The sequence below is a fragment of the Curcuma longa genome, chromosome 4, assembly GCF_044706935.1.
Source record: "Curcuma longa cultivar G26 ecotype Majalengka, Jawa Barat chromosome 4, ITB_CL_G26_1.1, whole genome shotgun sequence".
Classification (NCBI taxonomy): Eukaryota; Viridiplantae; Streptophyta; class Magnoliopsida; order Zingiberales; family Zingiberaceae; genus Curcuma; species Curcuma longa.
The window spans coordinates 2,487,936-2,501,382 of NC_133864.1; the positions used below are offsets into that span (position 1 = coordinate 2,487,936).

The 13,447-nt window shown below is 37.9% G+C and overlaps 2 protein-coding genes and 1 pseudogene across 2 annotated transcripts in view; 2 read left to right on the top strand and 1 right to left on the bottom strand.

The window, feature by feature from the left end:
* LOC141827771 (putative pectinesterase/pectinesterase inhibitor 51) overlaps positions 1-2,981 on the top strand; it is a 7,540-nt gene extending 4,559 nt beyond the window's left edge. The window contains exon 2 of the transcript XR_012601705.1: positions 2,917-2,981. The gene's annotated coding sequence lies outside the window, so the exon portion shown is untranslated. The remainder of the gene's footprint in view (positions 1-2,916) is intronic.
* Positions 2,982-3,782: 801 nt separating this feature from the next.
* Positions 3,783-4,854, top strand: LOC141826061 (uncharacterized; annotated as a pseudogene).
* Positions 4,855-7,862: 3,008 nt separating this feature from the next.
* LOC141825904 (dirigent protein 21-like) lies at positions 7,863-8,424 on the bottom strand. The gene has a single exon (XM_074713172.1). The coding sequence runs from the start codon at positions 8,407-8,409 to the stop codon at positions 7,870-7,872; it is 540 nt and encodes a 179-aa protein (XP_074569273.1). The 5' UTR covers positions 8,410-8,424; the 3' UTR covers positions 7,863-7,869.
* Positions 8,425-13,447: the final 5,023 nt, after the last annotated feature.

Genomic DNA, 13,447 nt, shown 5'->3' on the forward strand with positions numbered 1-13,447 from the left:
AATATTGTATAAATGTTTTATTGTATAGTAAAATAATAAATGGATAAGGATTGATATATTGAGTATAATAATTCTTGAATAATAACTTTAATTCTTGATCTCTATTGATATTATAAAAGTTAGAACATATAAAATCTTTTAAATATTAAATTTTATCTTATTTAAAAATTTTGTATTTTAAATATATATATATTTTAAAATAAATAAATAAATAAAATTAATATTTTAACAATTAGAATTAAATAAAAGTCAATTTAGAATTAATTGGAGTCCACTATATAGACACATTAATACATTGAATTTATCTAAACTTAAACTAAATTTATATTAAAAAATTAATTTAATTAAAATAGTATTAGAGTTATATTATATTAATTAATTAATTTATCTTTCCTAATTATCTATCTTCTTAAAGAAGTTTTTTTTCTCTATCTTTGAAGAAATAATTTTTTCTCTAAGAAAGAAATTAACAAAGAAAAAATATTTTTTTCTAATCTTTGAATTTAAAAATAAGAAGGGAAAAATAAAAAATTTAAAGAAAAAGAAATTAATAATTAAAAAAATAAAAAATCAGTTAAAAAGTAAAAAAATGAAATAAGAAAAAAAAAAGAAAAATGTTGTCGCGAGGTCACGGGCTCGTGGCGTCAAGCCGCTACCTTGAGGAGGTCGTGCCAGGTAGTGAGGCATCACGAAGGTCATGCAAGACATCACGGAGGATGCGCGTAGCCTTGTTGCCTCGTAGTGACCTTGTTTGACTGTGGGGCCTCGTGCGAGGCCTTGTTGCCTCACGGTCAAGTAAGGTCGCCACGACATCGCGCGACATTGTGGAGGGTTGACCATGGGACCTCACTGTGGCCTCATGCGATGCCTCATTGCCTCGTGGCGGCCTCGAGAGTTTCCGCCCTATGCCGATGTCGATCGGCGGATGGAATGGTATGTTCCACCAATACCATTATGCTCGTTTCTGTCCGTGCCAACTAATGGTGTAGCCAGGATTTTAATTGCCTTAGGCTTCAATTGTTGGGCTACATTGGGCTTTAGACTGCACTGGACTGGATTGACTGGGCTGCACTGTAAAATAATATATTGGTTTTAATTGCTGCGCTGCATTAGGTTGAAGCCCAGTATAACCCAGCCCTAGCTACACCATTGGTGCCAACAAGTATGAAAATTTACACCATGATTGTGACATTCTAACCTCTTGCAATACCACTCCTTAGGATGGTTGGTGCTACAAAATATGGCTAAAAATTCTCTGCATCTAGTGAATAAAATATAGCGAAATACTTCTCTATAATGCACCAGCTAAGATATCCACCAACTCAGTGGTAAATTAAATTAGCCCCCTTGCTTTGAGCAAGTCTCGAAGGATGCTGACTCTCCTTAAGGTGGTTTTCATTGATTTGATCTGCAATTTTCAAAGTTAGATTTCGTTGCTGCTTTTCATCTCAAAATACATTTTGGTTGGTTATTAGATTGAGTTTCTAGGTGGATGGCTTGTACCTCTAATCAGCTGTTGGTGAGTTAGAGGAGGGCTCTAAGCCAGAGTTCTCCTGTGAAATTATGCCGTTTTAAGGAGGAAATTTTGAGAGGGGCTCCTTATTCTCATTCTGCATTGCATCCAGATAGTGCTTGGATGTATAAATACCTTAAGAGGTCCTATTAGTAGCAAGGTACGAAGAGAGATGCAGCTAATTTCCTAACTCAGTGTTTTGTGTGTCAGAAGATTATAGCACAATATCAGAGAACATCAGAGTGGAGATCCCAAGCTGCAATATATTTTTTCCGGAGAATATTTTAGTATTAGTATAATAGTTGGATCGATTTATACATAATATTTGCTTTTTATTTGACATTGATTGACAATGTAATATAATCCTTTTCCTTTATCTGGGTTTGTGATCAGCCATGATAAAATTTATTTGTATTTTGTTTTTAGCCTTTCAAGGTCTAAGAGGGACATGATTTTATTTGGGTGGTAGTCAACCATTTGACTAAGTAGACTCACTTTCTTGCCCCTAAATTGTTTCATTGTGTTGTATTAAAGGAAAAATCGTTCAAAGTGCGTTGAAGAATGTTGGGTTTGGAATTGTGAAGAGATGAGGTGCATAATTATTTCTGAGGTGGGAAAGGAGAATACTTATCCACACTTGCAGCTCTTGCACCTAGAACACCATCCCAAACTAGAGCGTATCTTTTCTTACTACAACGTTGTTGCTGCTCCTAGCTTCTTTAATCTGCGAAAAATAAATTTGTGCGAGTGTTGATTGATAGGATTTGTCTTTGCAGAAGAAATGATCAGTCAGCTTGGTTGTCTAGAAGAACTGGAAGTCTCTCGCTGTGAGAAGCTAAAAACGATAATCAAGGGATATTTTAAGACAGACGGAATGTGTCTGCCCAAATTAAGGTGTATTTCCCTCTCAAAATTGAACAGTTTGGAACAGCTATGGTTCAACGATCTGTCATTGCCTTCCCTTGTTGAGATCAAAATCCGTCAATGCCCTAACTTAAGGCCACCACGGCTAACCAACGAGCTTGTACCAACATTACAAGTTGTTGAGGCAGAGGAGCGGTGGTGGAACTCTTTGCCAGAAGATGCAATATTTAAGTTACTCTTTGCATCTATCTTTAAGCCATCAATTAAGCTCTACACAATCACGGAGCCTGCCCGAAACTGGTAGCTTCACAGGCATCTTCTAACCCGTCCACGCTAGTTCTTCCCACTAGGTATGTCTTATGTTATCCTTGGTGTGGTTTCGTATGCTTGTTCAGTTTTGTCTATTTTTTGGTAACTTGGGACATGATAATATGTTCTTTGATACAAATGCAGCTAGTCTAGGTTCTATGTTTTTAGCTCATTGCATGCACGTTAAGCATAGCTACTAATTCAAACTCTTTGGACCTAATCCTCTCCAGGAATGTTCTCGGCCGAGGTCCGAGTTAAATTCTCAAACAGACTTAAATTTGACATTGCTCGTAGGCACCACACTAGATGTGGAGACTAAAGGAAGAGAAGAGGTCGTCATCTGAAATTTCTCCCTTTGATAATGAAGAAGTTACTTGAATCTGTGGCTGCAAGTTCAGAAATTTCTCAGAACTCAATTGTGATAGATAACGACGAGACATGCGAGTTGATAATATGCTTGTTCTTCTTAAAATTATGGCCTACTTTTTAAATAAATATATATTAATTTAGTTGACTAGAGCGATGAGATCCTGAAAAATGTCAATAATATTTTTTGAAAACAAATTAAAGGTATCTGATTAAATCTTTTTAATTTCAAAATTCCATCCAATTGAATAGTCATTAGGTCATTAAATTCCATCAGACTGACTTGAAATCTAATGTGGAATTAGATTGCTAAGGATAAATTTAAACACAATAAATTAATGTTAAAATTATCTTGGTCAATATTTTCACTTATGCGTAATAAAATAAATTAATTTCAGAATAAACTTTGCTTGATGCAAATTTACATTTAACGATCAGCAAGCGTTGAGATCGTGGAAAAGAACACTTGGATTTTCTTAAAAGTTGAAGATTCTGATCAAAATCTAGCTCATGGTTGTATCAAAATATTTTTTATAATTTAAAACCTCCTTCGAATTTTTTCTCTAAAGAAAAAACAAAGGAGAATCAGGAGAACACAGAAGGGAGTCTTTTTCTAGATAAGGCTGCATGGTTTCTTTGCGGCATAAGCTTCGTGTTACATTTCCGAAGGCAACGCCCATTTCCAAAGGCTCTGTCCAGTTAAAGAGACCTTTCAACTTCTTTTCTTCGGTTACAGTGTCAACTCTCTCTGGCACTCATGCTCTTCTTCTATATATATGCAAAGAAAAATTACGGTCTTCGCATATCTCTTTGCCTGCCAAGGAGAATCTGCTACAGCTGGTAGTTATCTATTTTCTTCTTCTTTTATCATATGTTCAATTTGTATTCCTTACGTCTCTCTATATTCTTCTTGCATACATCTGCAATTGCATTCCTTCTCCAGGTGGGAGGTTATTGGCACACTGTGCTCCCGATTCCTTACATTATTGTATACTTTCTTTGATTTTCCTGACACTGTTTTGCAGATCATGGCCAGGAAATCACACATTGCGTACATTGAAGAGATGTCTACCGCTCTGCAGAGTCTTGGCGTTCCTGCTTGTGTGTTCCAGCCTGAAACCTATCTGCTGCATGGCTACACTGATGCCTTACTTGCTAAGCTGCTCCGTCCTTTAAAGAACTACGATGATGCAGTTAAGTTAGAGCGTGTGCTGGAGATCGGTATCTTTCACCACCATTTTGATTCCTACAGCAGTGCATCAGCCGACCAATTCTACAATTTTCTCAACTTCTTGAGGACTCCCGACGGCCAGAACGACCTGTCGCTGGTTGCTCAGCAGGATCGGCTCGCCCGGAGGGGCGGGGAGCACTTCACCGTAGAGGAGATGGCCTTGCTCGCCCTGATTGAAGCACAGCGGAACGACCTCACTAGGCGGCTTGACGATTTTCGTCGTGATTTTAAAGCTGCCATTGATGACCTTGAGCTTCAGCTGTGCGAAGCCCGTCATCAGCTTGAGACTGAGTTGGCCCAGATCGACGAGAAGTTCTTGCCTGCTAGTCTCTACACACCACTCTGCGATGCCGACTTCAACAAGGCGTGTTGGACTGAGTACACGCTTGAATGTCGTCGGCAGAAGCAGCTACCTGTTGAGATCTCCCAGGCTTCCCTCCATGATGCTGTGCTGAAGTTCGGAGACCAGGTTAAGCAGCAACACAAGCTTGATTTCCTCGATGTCGGCAATCGCAAGCAGCAGCTCCAGGATTACATCGGCCGACGGACTAAAAGCTCTCCCCGTGGTGGACATCAGTCTCACTTTTAAAACAAAACACCACGTATAAACATTTTGAGCTAGGTTGGTATTGTAGTCGTAGCCGCCCTGAAAGTAGTGTTCTGTTCCATTTCAAACCTTTTCTTCTAATTCTGACATGATTATATGCTTTGTCTTCTCCATTTCTATTTGAGCTATGAATTGAGCTATTGATGGATTATACTATAATCAATTTTGTATGATGTAATGCCAATCTAAATTCACTTGTTAGAGGAATTGCCATTTGCCAATACTAATAGATATGATTTCCACAGATAAATGCAATTTTAGGATCGATATTTAGTGCTAACACATGTATAATCTGACAGTTTGATTTAAAACAAAATTATAAAAACGGCCCAAAAAAACTTCATGCTACTTTTGTTACCTTATAGTTAATTCTTACATTATATGGACAATGATTATGTTCTAAATCCAGCTTGACCCGAATTTTCAGATGATCAATGAACATTCATTCAGTGCAGAACTACGTAAAGGAATAGTCAATAGAAAGCTTCATGGTGAAATACAGCATCAAATCACAAGGCAGGCATTCACCATCTAAAATTATCTTCAGAAAACTACTACTTTGTCTTAATAAATTATGATCACAATAATTTCTGATGTTTTGACATTTTTGCAGTTTAAGCGTAGCCTACCTCTCCAAGGGCCTAGCTCACAGAGAGTTGACAAGTTTTGTTTTGTCTGCTTTTGTGGATTGATCTTGTTGCTTCTGCAATGGCAAGTATTATATTCTGGCAGCATGCATCATACGTTGTACCGATAGAATGTCTCAAGCTTCTATGGGATCCCATGACTCGCCATCTTGCTTACATTTTCTATCTCCGGCGAAAATTAACGGAACTTGAAAGGAACAAAGAGGCACTTAAGCCTCCGCTAAAGCAGTACATGCTTCCGCATCAAGATAGTGATGCGGTACAAGCTGGCCGGGGAAACAAATGGTGAGGGCGAGTAGATTTTCTTCTGATGTTCAAGGGAGGAAACCGGTGAATTTGTTCGTTCCTCCTCCACCAGTTGCCGTGCTACCTTATCCTACGCCGCTAATAAAATACAACACATCTTCTCTTCTGCCCTACAACACATCTTCTCATACATTAGCGAAGTTGTGGGACTTCCTACAGGATGTCAAGATATCTTATGGCAGAAAAACTTAATTTGAATTGGTTTTGACCTGCAGAGAGTTGGCCCTTTAGAGCAGTCTAGACCATTTAGAGCAGAGAAAGGGGCGAATGAGTGCTGCAACTTTTGAGAAGAAGAAGAAAGAAAAGAACTTTTATAGGAGAAAGAAAAGAGAAAAATAATTAAGTTATAGTTAGGAAAGAAAAAATTAAGGAGGAAGGAGAAAATTAGACGAAAAGAAAAAGATAAGAAGAAGAAGAAGAAGAAGCTAGTGCATGGAGGCTTGCTCATGAGGTGGTGAAAGCGAGAAACTATTTTTTTTCAAAAATTTCTTAATTGGTTTTAAATCAATTAAATCGATTTAATCTAATTAAATTTATATCAACCATAACTTAGACCAAATCAGATCCAAATTAATCTCAGTTTGGACCAATATATTTCTTATTTTCGTACCTACCTGATAGATTTTGTTCAACCCCAATTTGATTTTAATCCAACACCTTCATTCAACCCTAATCTGATTTTAATCCAACATATGCACCTTCATTTCCTGTTCGATGATTTGATTAATTAATTAATTTTATTAAAAATTTAATACCTAATATAATATAAATAATAATAAACTAGACTTATTTATTTTGGGCATCGGTAGTAACAGTTCCTTATTTTGTTTAATTATCTTATCAAAGAGGTTGTTGATTGCTAAAAATCATTAAAAGAGTTGTATGAGTTAGAGGCATTGCAACTAGGGGTGCAAATCCTAAACAAATTGAGCTTGTTCGCAAGCTTTTTGAGTTAGTTCGAATAATATTTGATTCGTATTTGAAATTATCAAATTCGAACCGAACTCGAACATGTTCGATAATATTTCGAGCCGAATTCGAATCTATATAATATTATTCGTGAGCTGCTCGAATTAAGACATTTCGAACTAAAATTTAATTTTGATCGAATTAAAGTTTGAATAATTCGAATCAAACTCGAATAATTTAAGACATTTCGAATTAAAATTTAATTCTCTTTGAATTAAGGTTTGAATAATTTGAATCGAACTCGAGCTCGAATCATATTTCAAATCAAACTCGAGCCAAAATTATAGATATTTTCGAGCTTCGAATCGAATTCGAATATCGTATATATGTTTCGAGCTTGAATTCGAATATCAATATTTTTTATATTATTTGATTCGATTCGACTTGTTTGCACCCCTAATTATAACCACTATTACCATACCCATGCCCAATGTGCTACATGCTCTTGAACACTGTTCAACTCTTGCCAAAATTGCTCTAACCATCAAGTTTTTGCCATTAGGATAGATGTTGACTTGGATAGGTATCGAGTTGATTGAAGATAATAATTAACAGATAGAGTTTCCATGATCAATGTTTCAGTCGATTGATTCCTAGAATGGTAAAACAAAATAACTGATTGGAGCTTATTCATACTCATTTCAAAGACTATAATAGAACTTGTCTTATAATGAATGATTAAGCAACAAAGAATAACAACAAAGCTACTATCCTACAAACATTTCATAGCTCTTTCTTTTGTCTTGTATTCTTTTGTAGTCTTTATGTATAGGGGTTAAGGTTATAATTATTTTATATATCATTTATTCTCTTTAGAAACTTATAAGGCTACTTGTTCTCTCTACTTTCAAGATTTTGTAAAAGTTTTATCTTATTGAAAATTAATTATTTGTGTTAAACATTTTGACTTATAAAAACTCCATGGATTTGACTAAGGTTTCATTATTAAGAAAAAACAAAACAAAATTATTTGATCACCATGAACTACTTAATGGATGGATTAACAAACAGTTTGTCATAAACGATTCGGAATTAAATGACTAATTAACTAATTAATTTAGTAGTGGACATACACGTCCCACTCCAAGATGGCGTTGCCGTTGGTGGAATTTAAGGCGTAGGTCTTCACGAGGACGTATCCCCGGGCCCACCGGAAAGCCCCGCTGCCTCCCACCACTGGCAGCTCCCTCACCGGCGCCAGCACGGCGTCCCGCGACAGGATCACCAGCGTGCTGCCGGCGTGCCGCCCCTCCGTGAACACGAGGCTCGTCGTCAGCAGCAGCGCCGGGTCGGCAGGGCCCTGCGAGGCCAGGACGTAGAAGCCCTGCGCGCGCCCCACCAGCTTCGACGCCGATAGGTTCGGCCCCTCCGTCAGCGGGTCGTCGATCACCACCACGTCGCCGAAGTTGAAGAGCGAGGGCGGTCCCGCACTGGGCGCCGGCTTGGGGCCGGACGCGGCCACGACGGCGGTGGCGTTGGGGCCGCTGGGGATGTCGTGGAGGTAGAAGTGGAGGTGGACGCTACTGTGCTGCGCCAATGCTGCCATGGCCATGGCGGTGAAGAGCAGGAAGAGCTTTGGCAATGGTGGGGAAGCCATGGATAGATGCTTATCCGTGAGGATGTGTTGCTTACGATTTTGTAGGAAATGTCAACTTTGAATTGGCTCTTGGGCTGCTAAAAATGTGTTGTCATTCATATTCATTGTTCAAAAGACAATTGAAGATAGTATTATTTAACAGCTGTAGCTAGCTTAGCTTAGCTATAGCATAAAAAATTTTAGATCTAAAATTGATAATAATAACCGGAAGTTGAATGTCACCAACAAGCACGTTACCAAGAAGTAGAATAATGACTTAGTGCGAGCATGACAACACATTTAATGACTTGGTCCGGTGGACTATGAAGAAAATTCTAAAATGAGAAGTATCGAAGTGGTGAGCTTGACTTAGTGTAGCTAACTTGGCTAGCTAGGTAGCTTGACATCTATTAGAGATTGGAGAAAGATGGAATAAGATATTCAAGGGATTGTGGGTTAAAGAGCATCGAGGTGCAACTTTGATGGTAGCTCAATGAATACAAATTATGTAAGTGAAGTATGAAGGAAGACATGTGAAACGAGTTAAAGGTTTGATGTATATATGAGATAAATAATCTGATTTTGTTGACAAAGTCAAGTTGTCTAAGTAAGATGTTATTTAAGCTATTTGAGTTGAGAGACTTATATCTTTGGGAGAGGTAAATTCAACTTAAACAAAGGCTCAATCATTAGGATGGCTATAGTTAGGGTTCCAATTGATTGGTGGGGGTTCCAATCGACTCGTGGTGCTTCTAGTCAACTAGTAAATTGAGTCAACTCAGGCTTGGTGGTTCCCAAATAGAGTGTTTATACTTGGAGCCAAGTGGATTTAGTAATCGATTGATTTGAGTTCAATTAATTGCTAGCGAATTTCAATTGACTAATGACAACTAAAAAATCCAAAGTAGTTGTTAATCTTACATGCTAAAACTACAATAGTTAAATGTTCTAGTGTCTATTAGGAGATCAATCGATAAATGATGAAAGTTAGTTGATTGAGGTAGTCATTGGCAAATTGTATAGAGTGTTTATATAAGTGAATGGATTTAGTCATTGATAAATTGAGTCTCAAGTGGCGGTTCACAAATAGATTTATTTGGAGCCAAGTTGATTTAGCAATTGATTGATTTAAGTTCAGTTAATTGCTGGTGAATTTCAATTGACTAATGACAACACAAAAAATCTAAAGTAGTTATTAATCTTACATGCTAAAACTACAATAGTTAAATGTTCTAGTGTCTGTTAGGAGATCAATCGATAAATGGTGGAAGTTAGTTGATTGAGGTAGTCATTGACAAATTGTAGGTAGAAGTGATGGGAAAACATTTGACTAATTAATGACAAAACAATAGAACAGTAAGTGAAGGTTGAAGAGATTGAAAGCTATAAAAGGAGGAATAAGAGAGGAGCTTTTGAAGGCCGACGAAATTTAGTTTAAAAATCCTTTGAGCTTTTCTTGTAGCCTAATCCTCTAAGCTCTAATTTGGAAGAGTAGAAAGCATCCAAGATGGAGAAAGATTGATAGGAGTGACTCATTGATGAGTTGTAGATCGTAGAGTATGAATATTGATTTTAAACCATATTACATCATTTTATTAGCGATAATTGGCACGTATCAAATTGTTTATGTATTTATTTCCACTGCATAACATTGCTTTTTTGTGCTTATTAAGGAATTAGCAAGAGTAGAAAGTTTGAATTTGTAAGTTAATCACTATTCACCCCTCCCCCTCTAGTCGATTCCTCAAGGTCCTAACACATTAATCTAAATCTATGCTATGAATTCAAGAAGGAAGCTTAAGGGAATGTTAGAATGATTGCATAATTTTGCTTACCCTCATGGGCTCCTCTTAGTTTTTCTTATATAACCTTCAAATTGTCTTCAACCTTTATTATTTTATTCTATTTGTAAGATCTTGAGCGGGGAGGGGGGTGAATAGCGCGTTGTCGCTTTTCTCGATCGTTCGTTTCTATCAGAATAACTTGCAGCGGAATATTAGAACAAGATGCAGGGGACTCACGGATTTATTTGATTCCTAACTCCCCAGGGTTAGTACGTTTAAGGCCTATGTACGGGAGGCACCCGTTCACTAGTGGTCTCCTTTCCGAACTTTGTTTGGAGGTGGAGAAACTCGTCTTATAGTCTGTATAAACAAACATATAAATGAAAGTACAAAGCAAGGCAAGTAAAGAAATAGTAACCAAACAACTCGCCGATCTGGAAGCCCTTAGCGCCGCGCACTCCTCCTAGATCTTCCCCGGTTGTAAACGTCTGACCTCGTTCGCGTTCAGAACCACCACTAGAGAATGAGGAGAACTTGTAGATTGATATTCTAGTTGTTCACGTCCGCCCTTCTTTTATAGTATGCTCAGGTCGACTCGACTCCATCTCAGGTCGACCCCACGTAGGCCGCGATTTGCTTTCTCCGTGGCTGACTTCGTTGTACTATCCGGTGCTCAGGTAGACTTGAGTACCTACTCAGGTCGACTCCAATCCGACATGGAAGATCTTGATAAACTTTGGCTTTCGCGGCTTTTATCCACTCAGCTTGACCTGAGTGACCATTCAGGTCGACCTGAGTCACTTGACTCAGGTTTGACCTGAGTTGACCCCGGACTTGGTTTGGCTGTCTTTGTTTGCTTCACCTCTGCTTTCTCCATCTTGCTTCCAACTCCTGGTTCCTACAAGACAAGCATACAAACAAACAAAACAACCCAAACCTTACCTTGTGGGTCTCACTTCGGATTTCTATCGAAATCCTGGGTTAGTCTGACGCTTACTGTTCCATTCCGGGAACGTGCCCTTACCCACTCCACTTGGGAGAAGTTTTGCCAACAAGTCCTCCAGACTTGTTGGACTTCTCGCTTAGCTTTGTCTTTGGCCCCCAGGAATTTTCTGCTGCGACTCGATCCTCCAGACTGCCCAGACTTCACCAACCCTCTGGTCCTCCTGACCGTACCCGATTGGACTTTGATCATGCTTCCCGGTCCTCCTGACACTGCATGGACTTGCATCTGGTGCACTTGACATTGCTAAGACTTTTGCCTGATCCTCCAAATCAGGACTTGCCTTTGCTTAGCCTACAACTAGGACTTTCCTTTTCCTTGTCTAGCCTACAACTAGGACTTTCTCTTGCCTAATCTTCCAGATCAGAACTTCCACTGCCTAGTCTAACTGACTAGGACTTCTCGCTAGTCATTTGACTAGACTTCACTCACATCCATCCAAACATCAGATCCTGTTTGGATTAACCCTTGGTCAAACTGACCAGACCTAGGTGTATTGTCAAACATCAAAACTCTAGGAAAGATCTAGTACTTTTTGCACCAACACTATTGTCAACCAATTGATTGTTTGAACCATTTGTTGACTATCTGCACCATTAGTCAACTATTTTCATGATCACTACATTAATCTTTAGTGTGCGAATGGTTAGTTTAGTTGACTAACTACAACTTTAGTTGATTGCCCAACTTAACTACTTTTGTTGTCTAATAACTACAATCTTCTTTTGCACAATCAATGATTTTCTTTCTAATTCTTGTTAGAGATTAGTCAATTGATTGTAATACACCAGTCGTCTGCATAGTTGATTCAACTCTGAACATACACATTCTATTTGCAAGCCATGTAGCCTAAATTGACACTGTTCACTAGTAAACTTGACACACCTAATCGATTGGAATCTCTACTATGATAATGCTAAAGATTGAGTCTTCACGTAAGTCAAATGTTACCCTCAACCCAAAATACAGGTATTTTAACTCTCACAACTCACTCAAGAGCTTACCTTCTATAGCTTGACTTCACAACCAAGGTCATCTCTGTCAGTGTTAGCCCTAGAGCCAATTATGAGATGATTGATAAGGAAATTTTTATATCATATTTTATTAATAATTTTATTAATAAAAGATACAATTTATGATTATTATATCTACTTCAAATCTGTGCCAAATGAATAAGTATAATAATATCCTAGGGTAGTAGATTCTAGTGTACAACATATCAATTAGTTGAATTGATAGTGGAAAGTCATAGACATATATATAGAATACTACTCTTAACTATTCATAGTCAAGCTTTAATATACAAAAATAATATTAATGCGTTGCGCCTAGCATGTAGGTCAACTGATGACTTAATCTTATAAGTCATGGATATAAAATATCAAGTTGATACATGAGTATATATTAGAGAATATGTACTAAATTGACCCGCCATGAGAATGTTTCATGGATCATTATATGAGTGTCATAAACATTCTCATAGTGACTATTAGTATAAATATCCCTTAGACCTAAAGTCACTACAGTTCCCTACATAAGGAGTTTTATACTTTAGTATCGACAAACGTCACTTGTAACAAGGTGGATTATAAAGTCGATTACTGGGTATGCAATAAGTAATGCGTGTTGAGATCGTCCCGGTGCAATGCGCGTGTTTACACGTTTCACAAATGTGCGTAACGAAAATAACATAATAATTAATAAGAAATTATTACAACACACGCATGAAAATATAGAAAAAATAACAAGTACAAGACATGAATGAAAATTAAAATTTTACAGAATAATAAATTATTTAATGCGTACCTTATTGATGACATTGAGCGAAGTTGGCATTAATAGAGCGGTCCTTGTCGAAGTTCTGCCTTTACTGTTGATCCACACCAAGCTCTCGTTTGGACGGCTTCCGAAGCCACGAGTTGTGTCATTATCTTCGGTACTAGCCGATGATCGATAACGATCGATTCAAGAGAAACCCTAATTTCGAAAATACACAACAACACTTGTCGCGACTGTTTTCTAGGGTTTTCTAACTATCACCAGGAATCATATTCCCGATGTAATTTTCGATGGTCAACCTTTGACCGTTGATTTAGGGCAAATGGTCGGAACCTTTCCGACATTGATGGAATATTCTTCGGAAGCTTCACAAGCTTCCGAGAAGATGGTGGATGGTCCTCGGACGATCGGGGATTGATCGACAATGGTCGGATAATCTATCCAATGATCGAAAATAATTTTCGACGACTACATAGAGTTCCAAGGACAGAAC